The sequence below is a fragment of the Pantherophis guttatus genome, chromosome 5, assembly GCF_059756535.1.
Source record: "Pantherophis guttatus breed Tessera chromosome 5, ASM5975653v1, whole genome shotgun sequence".
NCBI classification, from domain to species: domain Eukaryota; kingdom Metazoa; phylum Chordata; class Lepidosauria; order Squamata; family Colubridae; genus Pantherophis; species Pantherophis guttatus.
The window spans coordinates 21,899,905-21,924,581 of NC_142067.1; the positions used below are offsets into that span (position 1 = coordinate 21,899,905).

A 24,677-nucleotide genomic window follows, 5' to 3' on the forward strand; every position below is an offset into this window, starting at 1 on the left:
AATGTCAAGAAATGCTATTTGAGTTCTCTTCCAGGGTGTGGATTCTGCTAAATTGTTCATCATTTGGGTTGTTGCCTTTCCATTGCAAGGCAGTTCTCATCTTAGCCATGATGATTTTATGCCCTTACATAGTTCTTCTGTTTAATAACCTTACTTTTCTCATACTGCATTGATTAGAGTATCAGATCTGCAAAAGAGCCTGAAATGTGAAATTGATTGGAAGCACGGATCCTGAATTGATTCAAAGGAGTTGCCCATCTGCACTATGCAAAGCTGGATTTCTTAACTATGAAATCATTTCATAGTTGGTTGAGCAAACTAGAATGTGAATATTATGTTGGAAAATTGGAGCAGATAATTTCCATTTTAGACTGCACCCAGCACCCTCTCAGTTAATCCTCATATTCAGATCAGAGCAAGCAGACATCATTCAGTTCGGCTACCAAAAATGTAGTTTGATGTTTATTTATTAAATAAACTATTAAATTATCTATCTATCTATCTATCTATCTATCTATCTATCTATCTATCTATCTATCTATCCATCCATCCATCCATCCATCCATCCATCCATCCATCCATCCATCCATCCACCCACCCACCCACTTCCAAACACTACTGTAGGTACAATAGTTAGTATGGACAATATCAAAGGCAGTGGCCTTTGGTTATTCCAGCCTTAATTCTTTTATGGAATCAGTTTGGTGCAGTGGTTAAGGCATCCAGCTAGAAACTAGGAGACTGGCTTTTTTAGTCCTGCCTTAGGCACAAAGCCAGCTAGGCTTTGTCACTCTTAGTCCCAGGAAGAAGTAATGAAAATAACTTCTGAAAACTTTGCCAAAAAACTGCAGGGACCTGTCCAGGAGCTTGCCAAGAGTCAAAAATTTACTCAAAGGCAGAATGGAGATGGAAGTAGAATACCAGATTTTGTTCATGAATCAATTTGGCAGATGTAGATGATGTACAGTATCTGACACATTGGCTTATTTAGCCTATTTTATTCTGTAAACCCAACCCGTGATCTGTGTATTATGCAGTTTCAGAAAACTGAGTTGAATAAATTATTTGGCTACTATAAAAATTAAGTTAAAACTTCAGACTTTAAAGGAATTTGAAGTCAGGAACAGACAAACATTGGGTGGCTGGAAGCATGTTTATCATGTTTTGAAGGCTGGACAATTTTTGATGGAAATTGGGGTTCATCTTCCATTTTAAGACTATGTTAAGCCTGTTTTAAGGCATATGCTACAGTATTTTGTAATGTTACACCTTACAATGGTAGGCAACTATGCTATCAGTTTTCAGCAATTATGTCAAAGTAAAAAAAAAAAAAAGCCTACTCATTCATACCAAAAGCTTGGGGAATAAATTCCTTATCCCTGTTCTAGGGTAAGACATATCTAACTTTTAATATTCCAAATCTCTACCCCTATTTTCAATTAATGATTTAAAAGCCATCAGCACATTCAGTTGCAGAGGCCCATATGATTTAGTATATTTCCCCAATTTAATGCTCTCCAAATGTCCTGGATAGGTAGTTGTTGACTTACCACCATTTGTTTAGCAATCATTCAGAGTTATGACAGTGCTGAATAAAAAAATGACTTACGACTGGCCTTCGTACTTAAAACTATTGCAATGTCCCTGCAGTCACATGATAAAAATGCAGAAGCATGGCCATCCTCCCAGCCAGCTTCTAACAAGGAAATGTAATTGCTTAATGGATTTGCTTACTGACCACATGATTCACTTAAGGACCACAATAATTCACATGTGACAAAAAAGGTAGTAAAATAAGGCACTGCTTGCTTAATGACTACCTCATTTAATGACAGTTCAGTTGTGTTTGTAAAACGTTTTGCCCCCTGTAAAAACCACACAAAATGTCCAAACAATATTTAAAACAATCAATCAGGAGGATGAAAACCAGTTAGTCGAGTAAGTGAATAAAGCCAACCAAGACCAGAGAAAAGTCAAAGCTCCACCATATGTTTATCTAAAATAAGGTATTGGATTAGCATCACGGGTGGGTTCTAATTTTTTTTACTACTGGTTCTGTGGGCGTGGCTTATTTTGTGGGCGTGGCTTGATGGTCATGTGACAATTCTGTAGCATTTAGCAGAGGTACTGGTCTACAAGGCTTTTAACTGCTTGCAGAGCTGTACCGGTCTACCCATTTATTTTTGCAGGCACTGGTCTACTCATGTATTTTTGCAGGCACTGGTCTACCCATTTATTTTTGCAGGCATCAGTCTACTCATTTGTTTTTGGAGGCACTGGTCTACCACCAAACTGCCTTTTACTTTCAGCTGTAGGGCGGCCCTTTGAAGCCCCCTTTAAACAGTTTTTTTCCTTATAGCCCATCAGCTGGGACTCAGGAGGCAGCAATAGATTGGGGGTGGGGCCAAATAAAAGGTAAGAATAATGGGGGGAGGGGTGGCGTGGCGTGGGGTGGCGTGGGGGTAGAACCGGTTCGGTGACGTCATATCGTCACCGCTACTGGCTCAGTGGAACCGGGTGAGGAACCCACCACTGATTAGCATCATACACTAAGCAGTTCCAGAGAATGTGGCAGCAATCAAAAAGTCTCACTTCCACGTAAATACTAACCAGGTAGCTGAGTGAGAACTTGAAAGGAAAAATCTATGTGATTCCTGTTTGGACTGACTATATCAAATTTGTACAGGCAGTCCTCAACTTGCAACCATTCAAAGTTACAATGACACTGAAATAAGTGACTTACAACCAGTCCTCACATTTATGTCTATTGCAAAATTCCCCACAGTCACGTGATCAAAATTCGGGCACTTGGCAGCCAGCATATATTTACAATGGTTGCAGGATTCTCAGAGTCATGTGAATACCACTTGCAACTTTCCCAGCTGGCTTCTGACCAGCAAAGTCAATGAGGAAAGCCAGATTCGCTTAACGACTGTATGATTCACCTAACAACTGCAGTTATTCACTCAATTACGGCAAAAAAAAAAAAAAGCTTGTAAAATCAGATGTGACTCATTTAACAACCACCTTGCTTAGTCATGGCATTTCTGGTCCCAATTGTGGTCATAAGTCAAGGATTCCCTGTAGTACAAATGCAAGAAACACAATGTATGTTGTACTGATGGCTCACCGGAAGGTTAGTTGCTGTTGCCGTATTAGAAAGCTTGCTTGGTGGCCAATGCAGACAGAAGCAAAATATAACTTAATTGTTACCTTACACAACTTCTGATGTGCAAAATTATCCATAGCCAGACACAAGTTCATATTTGAACTAGAAAGGAAGGTGTGAGCTATTTGTTTAAATTTATATATTATATATAAATTACCTCCTTGTTAATTATGTCCTGTTAAAAAAGGTCTATCTATGTGTCCTTTTTGTGTATCTTTCCTGCCATCTTTGCACTCTGAGCTAAAACATTTGGAAGGAAGTTTATCAAGCCGAACATTCTTGTAAATCTGAACTTGACTGCCAAGAATGCAAATGATTCATTCCCTATGAGGAATTAATTTCCTGTCCACACTACTCCACCCCCTTTAAACATACATTTACTATTCAAAACAAGTGACCCCTCTGTTTCTTTACTCTGAGCATTCTTAACTGTATGATAAATAAAATTCCCCAAATAGTTCTGACAATTTATTCTCAGATTAACTGGAATAAAATAGTAACCCAGACAGAGCGTCAGTATTAATGATAGATGTATATGATAGCAATATGACAGAACAAATTCACAGGCTCTCGGTTCAAGTATGTTGGGGTTAAGGACTGTCTGCTAAAAAAAAAAAAAAAGAGAAAAGAATTAATTTATATGACCTGTTAGGTATTCAATTCAAAATCTGCAACTCTATATTTGAATTCTACAAAGCTTCATTTGAATAAATGTCCCATCTGTGTATATTCTGTTTGGTGCACAAAATGAGTTCTCAATTATGCAAGTCAGTGTTTTTCAAACTTGGCAAATTGAAGATATGCAGATCGACTTCTAGCAGGCTGGCTGGGGGATTCTGAAGGTTGAAGCCCACACATCCTGTTGCCAAATTTGGTCTAGAGTCTAGACAAAATAGTTGATTGCCTCAATTGACCAGTCAATTGATCTTGATCTTGCCTGGCTCTTGGGATCCAGTGATCTTAGAAAGATTACAGTAGCTGAATCGGTGGCTCTGCCTATCTACAAAATGCCACAGCATATTCACTACTTTTGCCAATTTGGTGTGAAGGGCTGTATTGCTTTCTAAGAATTAGAATGGAGGAATTGGTGTTTTTTTTAAATAAATGGTTAAAATGTACAATAAAAGCTTTTTTGATTTGATTCAGTTTTCAATTCCTCAGATTCTAAGCGTGAAAACATACTTGAGTGCCATCTAGCTAATCTTCACAAAATTTCAAAAGATCAACAATTGTATTTTATCAAAATGATCTATGTGGAGAGCTCGTTAAGATTATCCTGCAACTACAAGTTGTTTTGTGAAATTTACAATAGTCCTTGAAAGAAACTACAACTCTCCAGACCCGTCTGTCTGTCTGTCTATCACATTTTTGAACCCACCAGCTCCCTCAGAGAGACTGATTGGTATACAATAAAATGTTAAAAAATAAAAACAGCATATAAAAATTAATTTTAAAAAAGTTAAAAGGAAGAAAAGGATAATTAAACCTTGTTAAAAATTAGTTGAAAAGACAAAGGCTCTCAGGGTGTTAACCTGTCCCACAGCTGTGTGCTGTTCTGGTCTCCCCACACATGTAGTCATGTTTTAACCCCTTTTCAGAAGGCCAGAAGTGTAGGGCCCTACACCTCTGGTGTGTGTGTGTGTGTGTGTGTGTGTGTGTGTGTGTAAGAATTTTCCACAGGGCGGTGGCAATGGCAGACAAGATTATCTTTGTTAGACCCCCGCCAGTCGGACTTGATCTGATGGAGTCTGCAACATATCTTTCCTTCCTGACCAGGTGGGGTTGGGCCCATGTAATGGTAGCCTGGCCCATGCCATGTAGGGCTTTATACATCACAACCAATACCTTGAGTTTGACCTGGAAGCAAACTGGCACCCAATGCAGTTTGTGAAGCAAAGGTGTTACATATGCCCTTTTTTTGGGTACCCAGAATTGCTTTGCACAGCTGCCTTCTGTATCAAGTGAAGCTTCTGGTTTCAAGTGTAACCCCATGTAGATTGCATTGAAACAGTCCAGACAGAGATGACTAGGGCATGAGTAACAGAACAGGTTAGGGTTATGGGATTGTCACTGCAGTACACAGATCTGTTATCACTGGGCCACCGAATTCAAAGGTGACTGTTTGTTAAGTGAGTAATGACTAATGTTGAGCGTCACACGTATAAAACTGATTATAACAACAAATATATGTGCAGATAAATTACATCAAGAATTTGCTGGGAGAAATAAGTACTGTATATGAATCAATTTAATAAACTTTACCCTTGGTTTCTGCTTAATCATACAATCATACAATGTTTGGATTTGGCTATGACGCTTGCATATAGCTTACATTTATAGAAAAAACCAACAGTTAAGAAATTCCAAACAGCATCCTCCAAATGAGGATTATTCAGGCTTCCATTTAACCATCATGTACTAAATTAATCTAAGTTCACACAACACAGAACCGCAACCTAGCTACCACTTTTTCATGCAGAATACTGTATAAACCTGGCCAGAGTTTAAGGCATGACCCAGGAACCTGCAAACATAGATGGATATTAAGCCTCTTTGTGTGAGAGAAAAGCCCTGATAGATGAGGTAACACCAGGTTAGACCATCCGAAATTCCCATGCCTGTAGACAAGATTGCCAAGTGAAGCAAAGAATGAATGCAATGGCACTTCTTTATATATTGTCAAGAAAACTGCAAAGCCACCTATTCTCAACTCTAATATCTTTTTTTTTTTAATGTGGGGGAGAACTCATTAAACAATCTCAATGCCCATCACCTCCTACTGCAATGTTTCTTAACCTGGGCCACTAAAAGATGCCTGGACTTCAACTCCCAGAATTCCCTAGCCAGCATGCTGGGAGTTACAGCGCACACACCGTCAATACAGTATTGCATCCCCATTCGTCTCTAGCAGCCTATCCCTATCCCTATTGGCCATTTAGAAGGAACCGCCTTTCCAGAACTTCTTTTACCTCTCGGGGCACACTTAAGTATCGCGAGAGGTTGTATTCCGTCCCCCCCCCCCACCTCTTCGCGGGGAAGCCTAATCAAGTCTCCCTACTTTGGTGGGCGCCGCCATCTTGTTTCGGCGGAGCACTTGAGAAAGTGCTTCCGGGTGAGGTCGTCGGTTGGAAAGCGGCGTTTGGTGTTTAAGGAGTCCTCGCGCCTTTGTTTCGTCGAGGCGGGGTTCGCACGAAGAGCCGTCCCGATGGCGGTGGAGTCTCGCGTTACTCAGGAGGAGATTAAGAAAGAGCCCGAAAAACCCATCGACCGCGAGAAGGTACAAAAGGAGGAGTGGAAGGTGGCGGGGAGAAGCGGAGAAGGCTGGCTGGCCGCTCGCCCGCCCGCCTGCCTCGCCTTGGTCGTGCTGTATGCATGTTGCGATGCCGTGTGCACGACGAGCAAACCTCCCCTTCATCCACGCGTTTCAAAAATCGGTTGGTTGGAGGGTGAAGGAAAGCACGCTGCAAAGTGCAACACGGGCGCTTCGTGCAATTTCGTCTCTCGCGCCACTTTGCACGTGAAAGCCGCCGGGGGTGTTTTTCTACCAGGTGCTGCCGTGCCGTTATGGGTCTGTTGTGGGTCTGCTGGGAACATTTGTGCCACCAAGCATACATTAACTTTCACGGTCTGGGTTTTGTATCTTGTAACAGGTTTGAAATGTGGTTGGCCGATTTTTTGGCTCTTTGGGTTGTGGGAACATGGCAGTTAAATAGCAACAGCTATTATAATAGACTTATATACCGCTTCACAGTGCTTTTACAGCCCTCTCTAAGCGGTTTACAGAGTCAGCATATTGCCCCCCAACAATCTGGGTTCTCCGAGTCCTAAATGATGCTTGCTTACTTATCAGTCAATCTAGGTAGTTTCCAGCGACCTTGTGGCTTCTAAATACAGGCAGTTCTCCACTTACAACAGTTCGTTTAGTGACCGAAGTTATAACTGCACGGAAAAAAGTGACTTATGATCATTTTTCATCCTTAAATGACCGTTGCAGCATCCCCATTGTTATGTGATTTACCTTCGGATACTTGGCAACCGGTTCATATTTATGACAGTTGCAATATCCCGGGGTCACGTGACCATCTTTTGCGACCTTCTGACAAGCAGAGTCGATGGGGAAGCCAGATTCACTTAACTGTGTTACTAATTTAACAACTGCTGTGATTTGTTTAACAAATGTGGCAAGAAAGGTCGTAAAATGGGATAAAACTCATTTAACAAATTTCTCACTTAGCAACATAAATTCTGTTGTTCAGTTCATAAGTCATAAGTCGAGGACGACCTGTATGTGTTTGTCATACTCTGCCTTAAAAGTCTCATTCAAGACAAGCTTTACTTCTAATGAGTTTTTGGGAATGGCCAAGAAATTTTCTTGGCAAAAACATAAAAACGGTTTTGCAAATCCATTCTTTGATTTCTCAATCTAACCTACATACTTGAGCTATCCTATTGGTTTCGCATTTAAACATTAATCATATATGATCTTTCTTAATTATATATTTAAATGCCTAATGCATAAGTATTATTGTGCCTGGTAAATCTAGAAGAGTTTGTAGTGTCTCTTTTTTAGGGGGAGGGGCAAATAAGAGTATGAAAGGTATGATAGGCCTATATACTATCTAACAAAACATTCTAAATATTTTAGCTATTTAAACTTAGAAGTACCGGTATCATTTCTATAGCTAGAGATAATTGATATAAGTCATATTTATATGCAAATTGGACATTTTGTTAAACTGATTTGGATTGCTAGACTTGGATACAGTGTTCTATTAATCAGTAAACACTTCTGTCAAAATGGGCACAATACTATAGTTGAAGAATCATAAATATTACATGAACTCATGAGACCTTGTGGTTGGAGATAATCTTTGTAGAAAGGCATAAAGTTCTATGATTGTTTTGAGCCAATTGTGAGTTTATGGAGATATTAGAAGTGTTTAAGAAAAGCAGTATATTTTAAATTAAAGTCGTCTTAAGCTATTGTATAGGTTGGAGAAGTATGTTAGCTGTGAAATTGGTTAGTTGGAGAGAAAACTTGATGTGATAAGGAAGGGAAACAATATCACAAATAAATTGCCACCTCTTTCTTCACAGGTTGCTAACAAGCTTTGAAAATTCTTCAGAAGAATAGGATTTCTGTTACATGCATCATATTCTTTTTCTGCTTCTCCATGGAAAATTTATAACTAGAATTTTAAAATCCATTAAATGTTAGAAAACCAGCTAAAGATTTATTTAGATTAGCTACTTTTTTATATTTTTGTAAACCAACCGTAAGAGAAATTCAAGTAACAGTTGACACAAAACAAAATCAATGATACATGGTATAAATACATTTAAGACTGACTGTTTTCTTTGCAGACCTGTCCCCTGTTGTTGAGGGTCTTCACCACAAACAATGGGCGTCATCACCGAATGGATGAGTTTGCACGTGGAAATGTACCTTCCAGTGAACTTCAGATCTACACATGGTGAGTTCTTGCCTATACAGGTAACCATTTGCCTATATCTCAATATTGCATTAAAAACACATGAAAAGTATCTTTTATGGTGTGATAGCAGAAAGGGTTTGCCATTTTTTCTAATGTACAGAAGTTCTACTTTTGATAGATGAAAGGCAGAAAAATTGGGAAGTCTCTTTTATAGCTTTCCTATTAATGGACAGTTTGAAGCAGTGGAAATTGCACTCTACCGAGTAAAATAGAGAGATGTATTTTGAAAAAATGTGAATGTTACCATGTTCACCAAAGAAAGAAAACTGCCTAATTTGTTTGTAGAATTGTCTCTTGCTGATTTTTTTATAAATATAATTGTGGATAGATATGTTGGTTAGGCTTCAAAAGACAGAAAACATGGAGATATATATCCATGAAATCTCTGAAAGATCAATGTTGGTATGTCTGAGAGGAGAAAAAGACCGTATGATTGCAAATTATACATGGCTGCTAGAGCAAGTAGATTATTTGTATATTCTATCGGTATTTGAATGGGTACATGCATAGAAAAATTAAGTCATGCAAATATTGATGGAAAGACAATGGTTAATATTTGGTATAATGAATGTTTGACAAAAGAAGCAAAAATAAGTTTCTTACCACTTGGATACTTGAAGTGACCTAGTTAGGATAGGAGAAACATAAGAAATTGAATATAATGGGAATGGGGTACTTTAAGAAGTTATGTGTAATGAAATAAGGTCAGGAATGTGAATTAAATTAAAAAGTGAGTGATACAAAAAAGTAATCTGAGGAAGTTTTCTTTTATAGAATGAATAAGAACTAACAACTATATGAAAGATCAATAACTTAAAAAGGGAAAGATTAAGAAAACTATTTGAGCTGAAACTCTCAGTGTGAGTCTCAACTAAGAGAGAAGTTTGAAGGATCTAAAGCAGGGGTGTCAAACTCACGTCGTCACGGCAGCATCACGTGACATATTGGGACACCCCCCCCTTTGTTAAACCGGGCGTGGGCGTTGTCAGTGAGTGATCCATCTGGCCCTCGGGAGTTTGACAGCCCTGATCTAAAGTAATAGTGTATGGATATGATGGAAGCAAGGATGGTTGGCAAAGGAAAGTGGTGTTGAGGTAAGCTATATTTACGTTATTCCTCCTTTAATTTCCTTTGCTTACTATTTGTAAGAGACAATAATATGATCGATGTATGTATGGATTGCTACATGAATGCTTTACAAAAAAAAGAGCTAAGTGCTAATTTGAATCAAGACATAATGACATGAGAAAATGCAAAATATCTCTGTGTTCTGATACGCACGTAATTTGGGAAATCAGAGGAAGCCAATTTTGAAAAAGAAGTTTACCACCAAAAGAAATATTTGTAAAGTATTTAGTGGGAAATATATTTCTTGATGCAATACTTTTTAGTTCTGTGGATCCTTCTTAGAATTAATACCATAAAGTGAGAATCTACACTTACTAAATTGACCTTGATTTTGTTTTTCTCCAGGATGGATGCAACTTTAAAAGAGCTGACCAGTTTAGTGAAGGAAGTATATCCAGAAGCAAGGAAGAAGGGGACCCATTTCAACTTTGCAATAGTTTATACAGATCTTAAAAGGCCTGGGTACAGGTAATACAACTAATGGTAACAGAGAGTCTACACAATGTTGTTGGTTGCAACGTTTGAAAATTGTAGCATGCAATAGGGAACAAATATAATTAATATAATGATGTAAACGGAACTTAGTGTTTGTAAATTAAAGAGTCTTCTTACAATAGTTAATTATATCCTTTTCCCTATCCTATAAAATATATTTGTAAAGCCAGGCAGGTGCTAAATAAGTATATATCTCTGAACTGTAGCTGCCAATTATTTCAGGAGAAAGCAGCTGATTTCTTTCAGATGGAGAAAGTTATTTGACCCTAGGAAAAATAATTCTTCTCTAAAGAAAATTAGAGCTTAAATTTGGTAGCCAGAAATGAGTGTTTTAAGTTGCAAATATCAGATGGCTAATTATGAGTAGGATTTTTGTACATTTAGAGAGCATCTGTTCTTCCAATGCAATTGCTTAGTTGTAGGGCAGCTTAGCATAAATTGAATAATTGTTTATATAATGTTCTCAAGACCACATTCAAGCTGTCTTTCTGAGTGCATGGTAGACATTTCTATAAATTTAAAGCATTAACTTTTAAGAGACATTTATTTGCATGCTTCCCAGTCTTTGTATTTGCAGTGGGCCATAAATTCAAGGCTGTATTGAAACATTACAGATAGCCTTAACTAATACTAAAAGGTTTAGGTGAAGATAATTAACATATGAAGTAAAGTCTATGACAGTGGTGGTGAACCTTTTACTCACCTAGTGGCAAACAGGTATGCACTTCATGCCTGCATGCTAACACGCAGCTTCTCCCCCATGGGCTGTGCATGCAACCACCATCTGCGTATGCACATGGCTTTCATGTGGCTCCCCCTGTGCGCAATCGCACCATCTGTGCATGCGCGCAGGTTTTGCACGGTTCCCAGAGCGCTGCATGCACAATCACACCATCTGCACGTGTGTGGTTTTTGTGCATGCATTGCAAACGCACGGCATCTACGCATTTGTGCGCTGCATGCAAGTATTCTCGCACGCATGTGCAAATGCACAGGAGAGCTCCGAAGACCAGCTGTGTCCCCTGAATAGCACGCATGTGCACCGGAGGCCTGAACACCAGTTGGGGCGTGCACGCATGCCCAGCTTTAGGTGAGTTGGGCAACAGCTCGCGTGCCTGGAAAGATGGCTCTGTGTGTCACCTCAGGCACACGTTTGCCATCATGGGTTGAAAATTATGGTTGAAAAGCTGCTGAGAGCAATAAGGCACACATCTAAATGGAGAGAAACCGTTAACATTGTTATAACGGACAAAGAAAAATCACCTGAACACACAGAACAGGATATATGCTTATCTCCAGTTTTCTGGCATATTTTCTTCATGCCCAGGGTCTTGATTTAAAGCTTTGGAGATCTCATATCAATCAGAATAGATAGTACTAAGGCAGAGGTAGAACATCTCAGGTTGAGCTTCATAATTATGTTCAACATGTTTTTCCTATTTTGTTTTTGAATAACCTGGAGGAAAATAATGTCCCCTTTGCTTCTTTCTACAGGGTGAAGGAAATTGGTAGTACAATGTCGGGAAGAAAGGGCACAGATGATTCCATGACTTTGCAGTCTCAGAAGTTCCAGATAGGGGATTACCTCGACATAGCAATTACGCCACCAAATCGAGCACCACCTCCTTCTGGTCGTATGAGACCTTACTAATACTTTAACTTACATCAGACTGCCATCTGTAGACTTTCACCGATTCGTTTTTGCATTATCGTACTGATTACTTTTTAAATGTAAAGTGAGAATACTAGAACATTTAGTGATCTTAAGGATTGATGTTTGAATTATGTTATTGTACAAGACGTGCCCTCAAGCTATTAGTTTCCTCTGTCAGGTTTTTTATAAAGTTGACCCAAGCAACACGGCTGTTTATTTCTGTATTTTTAAGAAAACTTGCTATGAAATAAATATGTCACTAAGTCTAACTTATTTATCATTAAAGGAATATGTATTTCATAAATATAATTTTATTGTAAAATGAACTAGAATATACATGGTGCTTATTCTTGCATCAACAATGCTGTAGTAAGTAAATATACAAAGAAAAATATGGACTACAAGGATATATTACTTCTTTCATTTCAAGTGCCACATTCCAAAAAAGTTATGACATTGCTTTACTTTTCTGTCTGTAATGGTTTGCTCTCTCCCACTGTGAATGCACCAGGCCCCACCTCTCTGCATTATTGTGCGAAAGAAAAAACTTGGTAACTACAGTTAGTTTACCTATAAATAGTAGTGTGGCATTTAGTACCAAATTTTAAGTATGGGCAGACTAATTTCAATGTTAACTTTGGAAAACAGGAAGTTCAACTCTACCTCTTTTCCCTTTTTGAAACAAGGAAGAGAAGGAACTTTCTGTTGCAAGAAGACACACTTTCTTTTGTCAACAGAGGAAGCAAGCAATGTAATTTCCTTAGTAAAAAATCATTGCTGCTTATTCTGGAAGAGAAAAATTACTTCCTATTTAATATGTGAATGAACAGGCAATACTGAAAATTCTGCCACACTAAAGTTGCATAAAGAAAGTAGAGAGAAAAGTTGGGAGGACTGGGAGAAAAGAAAACACAGAAAGAGCAAAATAGTGGAAGCAAATGCAGTCAGGAGGTAGATTAAGACTAAAGGATGGGGGCAGAGAAAAATATGACTATCCTTAGATGGTTTCGAATCAGTCTGGAATTGCCCATCTTCAGCAGTCCAGGCTGTCTAATTCTTTCCTTTATACTTTCCCCTTGTTCCCCAAATTCCTCCTGTGTCAGCTTTTTATCTCAGTTTAACCCCCTCCCCAAAAAGTGAAAAACTATTTTCTCAGCTATTTCTAAGATCCTAGGTTATCAGCCATAAATACAGTCTGCATGTCTGAAATGCCACATGTCATAATACCTCTTGCCAATCACATTAGAGTCTATATCTGAGAAGGTGATGCTAATTCTTACTGTTGCATTTTTGCCCTTCTATCTAGGAAATGAAACTACTGGAAACATCTTTCTAAAATGTTGAAACAGTTCTAAATTTCTCATAGAATATTATTTTGACTGTAATCTACTTTACTAATAATTCGAACATCTAATCACAAAAACCATACTTTCTATAATAGCTTCACAAAAGTATTAATTTAATCCCTAATATATTTTCTGGAATTGATAAATGCTGGTGAAGCTATTTTCTGTTAACTAGGCAAATGATTAGAAGCAATTAATGTTTACTTACATAACATTTTCCTTGGTAAGAATTAAGTGTAGCAATTTAAAATATTCTGTTCTGTATTGGAACATTAAAGTGCTAACATGCTTTAGTCAGATATTAACTGGTTCTATATCAAAGCTACTATAATCTTCTGAGAGAAACCCTGGCTTTATTCACTTGAGGGCAGATAAAATACTGAACTTAGGAATAAAACACAAATACAGGTAATCCTCAATTTACAACCATTTGTTTTGTAATAGTTCAAAGTTAACAGCACTGAAAAAGTTACTTGGACCGGTTTTCACATGACTATTACAGAATTCGTCTGGTCACATGATCAAAATTCGGGCACTTGGCAACTGGCATATATTTGACAAGCAAAGTCAATGGGAGAAGCCAGATTTGCTTAACAACTGCAGGATTCAAAAGACAACATGCTTACGAATAATTTAATCAACTGACAGCATATAAATGATATTTACTTATATTTATGTTCCTTATTTTATTTTGATAATTTTTACAGGAGAGTACAGAATAGTTTAAAATTAAACAAGTTATACTTCACAAAGTAAAGAACCTTTAGACTGGTAGTCAAAGAAAAAAAATCAGATTTAATCTTCATTTCATCCAGGGTATTTTCTGCAAATGTAATAATGAAGCACATATTACAAACCTGTTTTATTATCTTCAGCTATTAATAACTTGTTTCAATAGATACATCTATTTTACAAGGTTCTCAATTAGGGAAATAGCATTCTATTTGTGTTTCCATTTCCAGAGTTAGTTTTAATGGAAAACTGAAAATCATTATAGTTATTTCTCAGAACTTTTCATTCATTTCTTCCTAAAAAAATTGAGAGCTAGATTTCAATTGGCTTAAGAGCTGTAATGGCGCAGTGGTTAGAATGCAGTATTGTAGGCTAATTCTGCTGACTGTCAGCTGCCACCAGTTCGGCTATTGCATTCTCACCGGCTCAAGGTTGACTCAGCCTTCTATCCTTCCAAGGTCGCTAAAATGAGGACCCAGACTGTTGGGGGCAACATGAGTCTGTAAACCGCTTAGAGTGGGCAGAAAAACACTGTGAAGCGGTATATAAGTCTAAATGGTATTGCTATTCACTCCCATATCTTACCCACTTTCTGCCTTCTTCAGTGCATATTGCATATTTATAAGTAAAGTCAATCATATAAAAGCTTGTTTGATCTAATATTGTATTCTTGCATTAGCCAACCAAATGCCTATGAAAACCCTATATTACCAGACATAATGGGATTTTTTTATTTATTTTGCCCAAAGAGCATAACTTCACAAGTTTATATTATTCCATATTTGATATTTGGGGGCCCATTTTCCCACATTGGAAAGATCCCTCTGAAGTTCTTTTCAGTCCTTTTATTTTAATCATCTCATCCTAATTTGCCATTCTACCTGGCTCCCTTACTCTTTACTTAGACCACCGATGTCAAACTCTCGGTGTCACATTGCTGTCATGTGACGTTTCGTGACATTTTCCCCTTTCACGGTCCTGGGGTGGGCGTGGCAGCACGTGACACCCCACGGGCCGTTAGTTTAACACCCCTTGGAGCGTATTCATTTATAAACAAATTAATACTCAGCTCTTTAAAGGACTCATGTTTACATTTCATGTGAGAACTGCCCACTGTATTCCTACCTTCTACCTTTTCTTCTTTCATAATCCTACCCACTGGCTAGAGTGGCAGGACTTTATATCCAAAGCATCTGGGAAGGATGGGTACTTTGATTCTTTCATAATAGGCCTCCCCCCCAGGAAATAATTGTATTTTTATTCAATTGACAAATAATGTTGGGAGATCATAAGCCACAAATTGATTTCCTGACCATAATGACTAGTGTCAAGAAAGTGTGAAAATGGCTTGTTTAGAGAAATGATACTAAGTGGATCATTATAGTTAGTTAAAATATTCAGTAAGATAGCTCATTAAAAATAGAATACATTATCCTTTGCTGTCATGCAAAAAAAAAAAAAAAAAAAAAAAGCACTTGGGTTGACTTGTTTACAAGAAACAATGTTTCTTAGGATTTTTTGTGAAGCAGGCCAAACTAAATATTGTATATAAGGATATAGAGTACTACGTACACTATCAATGCACATCTTTTCTCCCCCCTGCCAAGATGGAATAAAAATTATTTGGGGAAAGGAAAAGGTGGCAGAAAAGTATCAGGCCAGCAAAGATTTTGGTTGGCCATTGTTTAGGGCAAAGATAAAATGTCTCAATTGCATGAAAGTGCAAAAGCCTCAAGTTTCAAAAACTCAGTTTTTAGTCACAAAATATAAGGGAAATTTACTTTTTGCTCAAATCTTACCTGTTTTCTTTGTTATCAGTAAAAAATCGCTTTTCTTCAAATTGTGAAGCATTTTCTTCTTTAGTTCCTTTCACAGCTGACCTGGGTACTTCTGTATTTGGATTGTACCGGGATAAAATCTAAATAAGTTTAAACAAGAGGAGAGTTTGAAAAAAGAAGGTTTCCAATTTTGCTGATAAAATGCTAACTTTAGTGCAAATTAATTTTGCATGTCAAACCTGCAAAAGATTCTTTGGAATCACAGTTATTTCAGGCGGTGGTAATGGTGAACTGAAGAGGTCCTCATATACTGACGTTGCTGGAGGAGAAGGTTCTTCAGTACATTCCAGACGTTTGTCTGAATCCAGGACAGGTTGAACACTGTGTTTTATAGGATTCTCTGGCAGTATCTTAATGGCACTTGCATGCTAGGAAAAAAAAAAGTACTGAATTTTTGAAACATAAGTTATATTTTTCAGAAAGTATCAACTCATTCAAGCAACCATTGAAATATTATTCTTGAGGCATACATACTATGGACTCAATATGAGACAGACATTTTATTAAGAGATTCCTAAAATTTGCCAGTATGGTGCTCAATACTTACCATAGGTTGTATTTGCTGAGATTTTGTATCAAGTATTTCTGTTGTGTGTTTAGGAATATCCAAATGATTACTTTCTGGTGACTCTGATAAAACAGTGGTCTTTCTGTGGGGAATTTTCATCCCAGGTGTGCGGAACTCAGGTGCAGCAGGTGAAGCGAAACAATCATGATCTGAAAACATTTGATCGATTCACACTGAAAACATGTTAGATTATGCAGAAAATGGATCAAAGGATTGGTTTTCATACTTTTCGTAGTATAAGACATACTTTTTTCCCCTCTAAGAGAGTGGAAATGGTGGTGCGTTTTATACACCGAATACAGCCATTTTTGGCCTCCCGAAACTCCACCCTGCATGTCCTGTTTTTACCAAAAACAGGCCCGTTTTTCGCAAAAACGGGATCTGCAGAGGGTTTGGGAGGACTGCAGAGTGCTCCTGGGGGCTGGGGAGGGCAAAAATACCTCACAAATCCCCCACGCATTGCGTTTTTGCCCTCCCCAGATCCCAGGAGCACTGTGCAGGCCTCCCAAACTCTCTGCAGTCCCCATTTTTGGCCTCCCAACCCCCCCTATGCATCGCGTTTTTGCACTCCCCAGCCCCGCAGAGCACTCTGCAGGCCTCCCAAACCCTCTGCGCATCCTGTTGCCAAAAAAAAAAAAAAAAAAAAAAAAAAAAAAACCAGTTTTTGGCCTCCCAAACCCTCCCCCCCACATATCATGTTTTTGCCCTCCCCAGCCTCCAGGAGCTCTTTGCAGGCCTCCCAAACCGTCTGCGCATCCCATTTTTGCAGAGAACGACCCTGTTTTTTGCAAAAATGAGACACGCAGAGTGTTTGGGAGGCCTGCAGAGTGCTCCTGGGGGCCAGGGATGGCAAAAACCAGACGTACGGAGGCCAAAAAATTTTTTTCCCTTGTTTTCCTCTTCGAAATCTTGCTGCGTTTTATACTCCGGTGCGTCTTACAGTACAAAAAATACAGCACTTGCATGAAAAGGGAAGGCTTATTCAGCAGGATCAGCAGGGGACAGTGTAATGTGCCCCGTTATCTTCAACGATTTTTTGCAAATTTGCAATTCCTGATTGTTTCCTTTTCCCCCTCTCATCCAGAACCTATTTGGCGATATCTGGGTGGTGGGGAGTAGGGAAAGTGTCCTTGAATAAGGAAGAGATCTGAGTTTTGATTTGAGGGCTTAGCAGAAGCAAGTCCAGAAACACTGCAGGATTTTCTTTCACAACAAGGGGTTTTTCATCAAATCCCAAATGTTGGATGAAATACATTAAGGCACTGTTTCTCAGCCTTGACATTCTGAAGCTGATTCTCAAGACTTCACTTACGAATACAAGATATCCCGGAAGTTATTTGACCTACATAAGACTTACCACTTGCTTCATTTGATTGCCTGAGTGCTGCCAGATTCTGATTTGACACCATTGCCCCTGCTGATCTGGTCAAGTTATTAGCAAAAGAAAAAAAATATTATTTAAATGACAGTACAACCAATATATATCAAACTTTTCCCAACTCTCTCAAAGGTGCTTTTTTTCAAGAGGCAACTGGTTTTTCTTCTCTTTTCGTTTCTCATCCAAGAAGCTTCTTCAGCTCTGACTGGATGGTAGGGAATGGAAGGATTTATATAAACCCATCAGAACTAGATTCAGCAGTCCATCTGCATTAAAAAGACAAAGACCATTCTTTTGAAGACAGCAAAGTCCACATTTTGGACAGAGGACCGCTGGTTTGAAAGAGGGGTCAAAGAAGCCATCTATGTCAAAACAGAACAGCCCTCTCTCAACGGGGAGGAATACGACATATCTCTAGTTTATAACACAGTTCCAAGAAAGTTCCACACCCATTTGCACCACTCAGGTGACCCTGATGGCACAGATAAACCTCCAGGTGGCCTTAACAATTGGCTAAAAGAATGCAAATGACCAGCTATCTGTAAGGTGTATAAATCCTTCCATTCCCCACCATCCAGACAGAGTTGAAGAAACTTCTTGGATGAAAAGCAAAACGTTTTCAAAGAAAAATCAGAAAATCCAGTTACCTCTTGGGAAAAAAGCATCTTTGGGACAACCATGACCTGGATGATTGAGAATCTCCATAGACACTTTCCCAAATATATTCAAAGATAGCTCAGCTTTGATTTCCAGTGGATTTGTGCTTCCCTACAAGGCCATGGCTTGCAAGCTAGGGATTTTTCCAAGTTTACAGCTCTTCTTTGAACAGCAGGTAAGGAGCTGAGAGGCCCTTTGCAACCTAAAGGTCAATTTTAGTACAGAAAGCTTTGCTCGCACCACAACAGCTTTGTTGTTGTTACCTCATGGCTTGTTTACTGCAACTGATCAACCTAGGACTGCCATAGAAGACATTTTGGAAGTTGCAAGATGATTGAGCATATGCAGGGCCCCAAATTCTTCTGGTCCACTCATGTAATATTACTGTTTTGAGAACTGCACCACTTGCCAGTTAGAAATGTTCCTGCCAAGTACATTTCAGTGTGCTAGTTACTACCTTTAAAGTCCAATATGGCTTAGCGCTTGTACTTCTCTGGATTGAATTTGCCCATTGTGTGAGATATAGTAGGGAGTGCTGCTTAAAGGGATCCTATGCTTGCATTTTTCAGGGATGTTCTACCTCAGAGACCATTCCACCCGCCATTAGTTTTGAAGAACCATGAAAATATGACTCTTCAGAAAGGTATTTGGACATGTTTGAACATTTCACATGCATGATTTCTGCACTAAAATACATCATGGCCTTCTTGTTTATCCTTCTGTCTCTTTATATTTCAATATTATGTTATTACTTAAAAGCTGCATGGAATTGTTCAGCGATGGGGTAGCAGAAATGATATACCTATGCATGTAAGAAGATAACAAAAATAGTAGTCTTATTGCTCCAGACATAAACGATACAAGAAGACAGAAAACGATAATCATTATACTTTTGTAATGATTTACCGATATACCACTTACCTATTTTTTCTTGATTTATTAAGCCAAAAGATTGTTTGGTCGTCCATTAAATTTGTGGTTTCATCATTTACAGACAGATCACGCCCGTGGATATTGAAATATTCTACTTTGGGTGACAAATATTCAGATTTATCCGCTTTCACCTCTTCGTTCTGGCTATGTGGAATGTGTACTGTGTCTGAAGAACTTGGAAGGGCATATTTTGAAAGCCCAAAATCTGAAAGTTGAGGAGTTTCCAGAAAACTATGAGATCCAGATGATTTTTGAGGAAAATCAAGAGGTTTTGGTTCTATTTGATCAGATAATGCTGATCCAGCGTTGATTTCATCATCAACCTTTATGGCTTTAAAAAGAGAATTGTCTCACTGAATATGGTGATAAGACCAAAAGTCAAGGAATATATCACAAAGTTGGATGCTTTTTTCTGTATAAATATTGTCCTTCTATCACTACCATTGCTTGCTCTGTAACCAAGGTTTGCTAACTGTACAACAAGGTTTCACCAATAAATCAAGCATTTTAACCATGCTTTTTTGAATAAGTAATAGTGACCTGATTAGTATATAAAAATAAGAGATGAATAATTCTAAAGCGAAAGCATATTATGTCTTGGCAATGTGTATATTCAAAGAGTTTAGGAGGATCATTTTTTAAATCATCTAATTTTTAAAAAGTGACAAAAATCTTTGGTTTTTTGCAAGCGGCCCTATGAAATCACTTTTAAACAAATACTTTGAATGCATTTACAATATAATGTAAATCACGAACCTTTTAATTAAGAGGTTCCTTGTTTAATATTATGATGCATCAGACTGCTTATATCATTATACTAATAGTTTTTATTCCATATATGTCCTGTACTTAGTTATAAGAGAATAAAAAATTCCGAACTGTTACTACTATTGCAAATGCTCCATCAATCCATCAATGCCACGGAAATGGGAATAATAAGCTACATAAAGATGACATTTTTTTTTTACAGAACTGAGGTCAGTAAACTTTGTATCATAGGAAAATTGGCAAAAAATTAAAATAAATTGAGCATATAGTTTTTTTTAGTACATATGCATATTATAGAAATTTTTAACTTAAACAGTGCCAAACCTAGCAGCAATGTCAAGATCAGATGATTCAAATCCATAGAAGATGAAGAGTGATATATAGGCTTTGCCAAGCTGAAGTGTCTATCCTTTTTAATATTAGTAATGCACACAGAAATAAATTATAGAGTATATTAAAACACCAAATATTCTAGATTGAGGGGGAAAATTACCTTCATTCTTGCCAATAAGTGGCTTGTAACCGTATTTCTGAAAGAGATCTTTTATTTTTTCAAGATTGGTTGCATTTCTCATCATCAGAACTTTGCTGGCCTTTATGAAGTCGTATGTAGCCTCTCTTTCTGAAGAACTTGTATGTAGAATATTATCAGCATCAGCCTATGATTTGTTTTTGAGTTAGAATTTATGATTATAAAGTAATAAACATTGTCATATGTGTGTGTGTGTTAGTAAGCTACATGTCAGGTTTAGCATAAAAGCTGTTTATTACATAGAAGCAGCAACAAAATTTCCTATGTTTTTCATTTTAATAAAAACAATTTAAAAAACATGTCTAGTTATGACCATGCTATCCAAAGCTACTTGTGTTTTTAAAGAATAAAGCTATCATCTCCTAATAGAAGAGTTTAGGATTGGTGGGTTCTCTGGAAATATTATACAATGGAAGGTTTCAGGAGGCATGGTATAGAAGAAATCAGGTTTTCTATCTTGGGGAATATGAAATACTATCATGGGATATTACCTAACACAGAGAAGGCAACTTTCACACATACTAATCTTTCACTAAATCACATACTAATCTTCCACTTTAAACACATTTAATATAAACGTTCTAGAAAAGCAATTTGAAGGTGAAGAGAATAAAGAGAAGCAGGTCATATCTACCTTTAGTGTTCTGGCTTCAGAGTACAGTTCATGTAGATATCGCATTGGAGAATCATCTTCAAATTCTTCAAAACATTTGAAAATAAATAATCACCACCAATATCTTTAGAAAATGATGTACAACCCTGTACTCTGATGTTTGTTATTTAAAAGATGAGATGTTCTAATCCAGGCCCATGCGGGCCTGGATGGGGAGAAACAGGCTCCGACTCAATCCTTCCAAGACCGAGTGGCTGTGGCTTCCGGCGTCCTGATATAGCCAGCTGGTGCCATCGCTGGTTATTGGGGGCGAATCATTGGCCCCCACAGAAAGGGCTCGCAACTTGGGCGTCCTCCTGGATACACGGCTGTCTTTAGAAGAGCATATGACGGCCGTGGCCAGGGGGGCTTTTTATCAGGTCCACCTGATACGCCAGTTGCGTTCCTTTCTAGATCGGGACTCCCTATGCACGGTCACTCAGGCACTCGTCATTTCCCGCCTGGACTACTGCAATGCTCTCTACATGGGGCTCCCCTTGGGGTGCACCCGGAGGCTCCAGTTGGTCCAGAATGCAGCCGCGCGGGGGATTATGGGAGCGACGGGGCGCTCCCATGTGACACCTCTCCTGCGTGAGCTGCACTGGCTTCCTGTGGTCTTCCGAGTGCGCCTCAAGGTGTTGGTGACCACCTTTAAAGCACTCCATGGCTTAGGGCCGGGGTATCTACGAGTCCGCCTTCTGCCGCCAATAGCCTCCCACTGGCCAGTTTGCTCACACAGAGGGCCTCCTCAGGGTGCCGTCGGCCAGACAATGTCGGCCGGCGACCCCCAGGGGGAGAGCCTTCTCTGTGGCGGCACCTGCCCTCTGGAACAACCTACCCCCAGAGATACGCACGATACCAGACCTTCGGACTTTTCGTCGGGCCCTGAAAACACATCTATTTCATCTAGCCAGGCTGGCTTGACCCCATCCTTGCGGTTTTAAATTTATAATTGGTTTTAACTGGGTTATTTTAAATTGATGGCCAAAATTATTTAATGTTTTTTAAATTGCTTTTAAATTTTATATGTTGTGTTTTTACCGTAGCTGTTCACCGCCCTGAGTCCTGTTGGAGAAGGGCGGTATACAAATAAAATAAAATAAAATAAAATAAATAAATAAATATCAGAAATTAGCATTGGTTGGGAATCCTAGGAACATCACTATGATCTTCAGAAATGTACCAATGAATGCAAAGAATATTTCTTTTGAAATGAACTGAATCAGAAACATAACAATGTTCTAGTTAATATCTCATATGCAGATTGACACTGTGTCCAAATTTACACAGTGTTGTTTAAGCCAAAATGCAAGTTGTTTGGTTTTGCCTTAGCAGAAGCTTTCTGAAGCAAAGCAATTATTTACTACATTCTCACCTTCATCTTCTAGTAAAATTTGCTTAAATTGCTCAGCCTGCTTCTCCAAAGTGACTGCCAAAGTTCGCAGTTTGTTGAAGAATGTTCCTGTTACATCCATACTGAAGAAAAGCTAACAGCTTATTTCTAAGATGAATTTCAGAAAGAATATGAAAGTTTTCAACTTATGTTAAACACATTAAAATATTTTGAAAAAAATATTATAGCTTAGAAATAGTTGAAACAGCCTTTCCATACATGCAGATTTATTTAAAAGGGCACAGTTGATCTAGCAGCACATATATTTGTTATCTAATTCTAGATGTTTTCCCTCTATGTTGCATTTCTATTGTGGAAATGCTGCTTTCCTCCCAAGCCCTAAACAAATCACCATGTATTCAGAAAAGATTAAAGGGCTCTCCCACAAAGCATCATCATTAGGTTTGGCTACTGTGATGTGCTCTACATAGGGTTGCCCTTGAAAAACCTGTCAGAAGCTTTACCTGGTCTAGAATATAGCAGTGCAAGCAGAGAGATGTACTGTTGCCAGTTGGCTTTGGGTCCAATTCAGAATGAAGGTTATTGCCTATAAAGTCTTATCTTGTATCAAGTTAGGATATTTGAGGGATCACCAATTTTCCCTGGTTTCTACCTGGCCAAGTATGTGCCCACCATAGTTGGAGACTTCTGGGCTCCTTTGATTAAACAGTGTCATTATCAGGATCCAGAAAGTGTGCCTTCTATGTCACGGCATCTGTCCTCTGGAATGAAATTCCCCTGAAATCCATGTCACTCCCATCCTGTTGGTGTTCCATAAAGCCTTCAAGACCTCATTGGAGTGAGAGGTGGGGCTCTTTTAGGTCTGTTTTTTTTTTTTTTTTTGGTCTGTATACGGATAGTCCTCGGCTTACAACAGTTCATTTAGTGACCATTCAAAGTTACAACGGCACTGAAGAAAGTGACTTATGACCACTTTTCACACTTATGACCTTTATAGCACCCCCATGATCGTGTGATCAAAATTTAGATGCTTGGCAACTAGTTGATACTTATAGTATGACTGTTGCTGTGTTCCGAGGTCACATGATCCCCTTTTGTAACCTTTTGACAAGCAAAGTCAATGGGGAAGCTAGATTCACTTAACAACCGGGTTACTAACTGATCACCTGCGGTGAGTCAATTAACAGCTATGGCAAGAAAGGTCGTAAAATGGAGTGAAGTTCACTTAACAAACATCTCACTTAACAACAGAAATTATGGGCTCAATTGTGGTTATAAATCGAGGACTACCTGTATTGTCTCCTGCTCCCATTCTGGTTTTTATTTGTACGAGCATTTATGTCATTATTTGCAAATGGCCCAGTCACTTGGTGTCTAAACTGGATTAATACAAAAAAATAAAATAAATAACCTTATCCTCCTAATGGAAAATAAAATGGTACTGTGCACTTCTCCAGACACAACCTTTCTCCATCTGTAGATTGGTACAGTTTCAACACCCCAATTTTTAGCACATGCAGGAGCACTGCATTTATTCTGGGGAAGAAAGCATTTACCTTATTATCTTATTATTTTCCTTCAAAAGACAAGAGGGCTGCCTGAACAAGAACTGCAGGAAATCCGTTTTCGGGAGCCCGAACAGCCTCGCCTCCTCCCTCAAGACAAGAGGCACTCTAAGCCTTTCCTGAATACCTCCGGTCATTCGCAGGAGCCGCCGAAATGAGGGACAAACACGCCTCCGCAGCTCGCCAAGACTGCCGACACAACGGGCGCCGCTCTTTCGCCTCAGGACCGCAGCGGGCAACTTCTTTCCTTCGCGGCCTTTTGAATTCCCCGGGACGGCGGGCACCGATTGGCCCACTCCGGCTCTGCCCGCCTCCTTATTGCAACCTCGTGACGTAGGCAGGCCAGTTCTCATTTACCTGCCTTTTTTTTTTTTTTTTTGCTGCGCCCTTTGATTCGGTGCTCTCGCGAGAGG

At 38.8% G+C, this 24,677-nt stretch overlaps 2 protein-coding genes across 2 annotated transcripts; one reads left to right on the forward strand and one right to left on the reverse strand.

Moving 5' to 3' along the window:
- Positions 1–6,178: 6,178 nt before the first annotated feature.
- On the forward strand, positions 6,179–12,210 carry SAP18 (Sin3A associated protein 18). Its single transcript, XM_034410193.3, has 4 exons — positions 6,179–6,446; positions 8,534–8,643; positions 10,138–10,260; positions 11,782–12,210. Exons 1-4 carry the CDS (start codon positions 6,375–6,377, stop codon positions 11,936–11,938), a joined length of 462 nt encoding a protein of 153 aa, XP_034266084.1. The 5' UTR covers positions 6,179–6,374; the 3' UTR covers positions 11,939–12,210.
- A 26-nt stretch (positions 12,211–12,236) lies between these two features.
- Positions 12,237–24,671, reverse strand: SKA3 (spindle and kinetochore associated complex subunit 3). Its single transcript, XM_034410147.3, has 10 exons — positions 24,256–24,671; positions 22,721–22,846; positions 21,328–21,392; positions 20,655–20,820; positions 19,382–19,724; positions 17,783–17,847; positions 16,405–16,574; positions 16,037–16,225; positions 15,819–15,937; positions 12,237–14,110 (listed from the first exon to the last, which is right to left on the reverse strand). The coding sequence occupies exons 2-10, from the start codon at positions 22,818–22,820 to the stop codon at positions 14,095–14,097; spliced, it is 1,233 nt and encodes a 410-aa protein (XP_034266038.1). The 5' UTR covers positions 22,821–22,846; positions 24,256–24,671; the 3' UTR covers positions 12,237–14,094.
- Positions 24,672–24,677: the final 6 nt, after the last annotated feature.

Coding starts and splice junctions, on each gene's coding strand:
- SAP18 (XM_034410193.3), top strand. CDS start 6,375: ATGGCGGTGGAGTCTCGCGTTACTCAGGAGGAGATTAAGAAAGAGCCC. Junction 6,447..8,533: donor AACCCATCGACCGCGAGAAG/GTACAAAAGGAG, acceptor TTTTCTTTGCAG/ACCTGTCCCCTGTTGTTGAG. Junction 10,261..11,781: donor CTTAAAAGGCCTGGGTACAG/GTAATACAACTA, acceptor TTCTTTCTACAG/GGTGAAGGAAATTGGTAGTA.
- SKA3 (XM_034410147.3), bottom strand. CDS start 22,820: ATGGATGTAACAGGAACATTCTTCAACAAACTGCGAACTTTGGCAGTC. Junction 21,393..22,720: donor AATTTTACTAGAAGATGAAG/GTGAGAATGTAG, acceptor AATGTTTTGAAG/AATTTGAAGATGATTCTCCA. Junction 17,848..19,381: donor AATAAATCAAGAAAAAATAG/GTAAGTGGTATA, acceptor TAACTTGACCAG/ATCAGCAGGGGCAATGGTGT.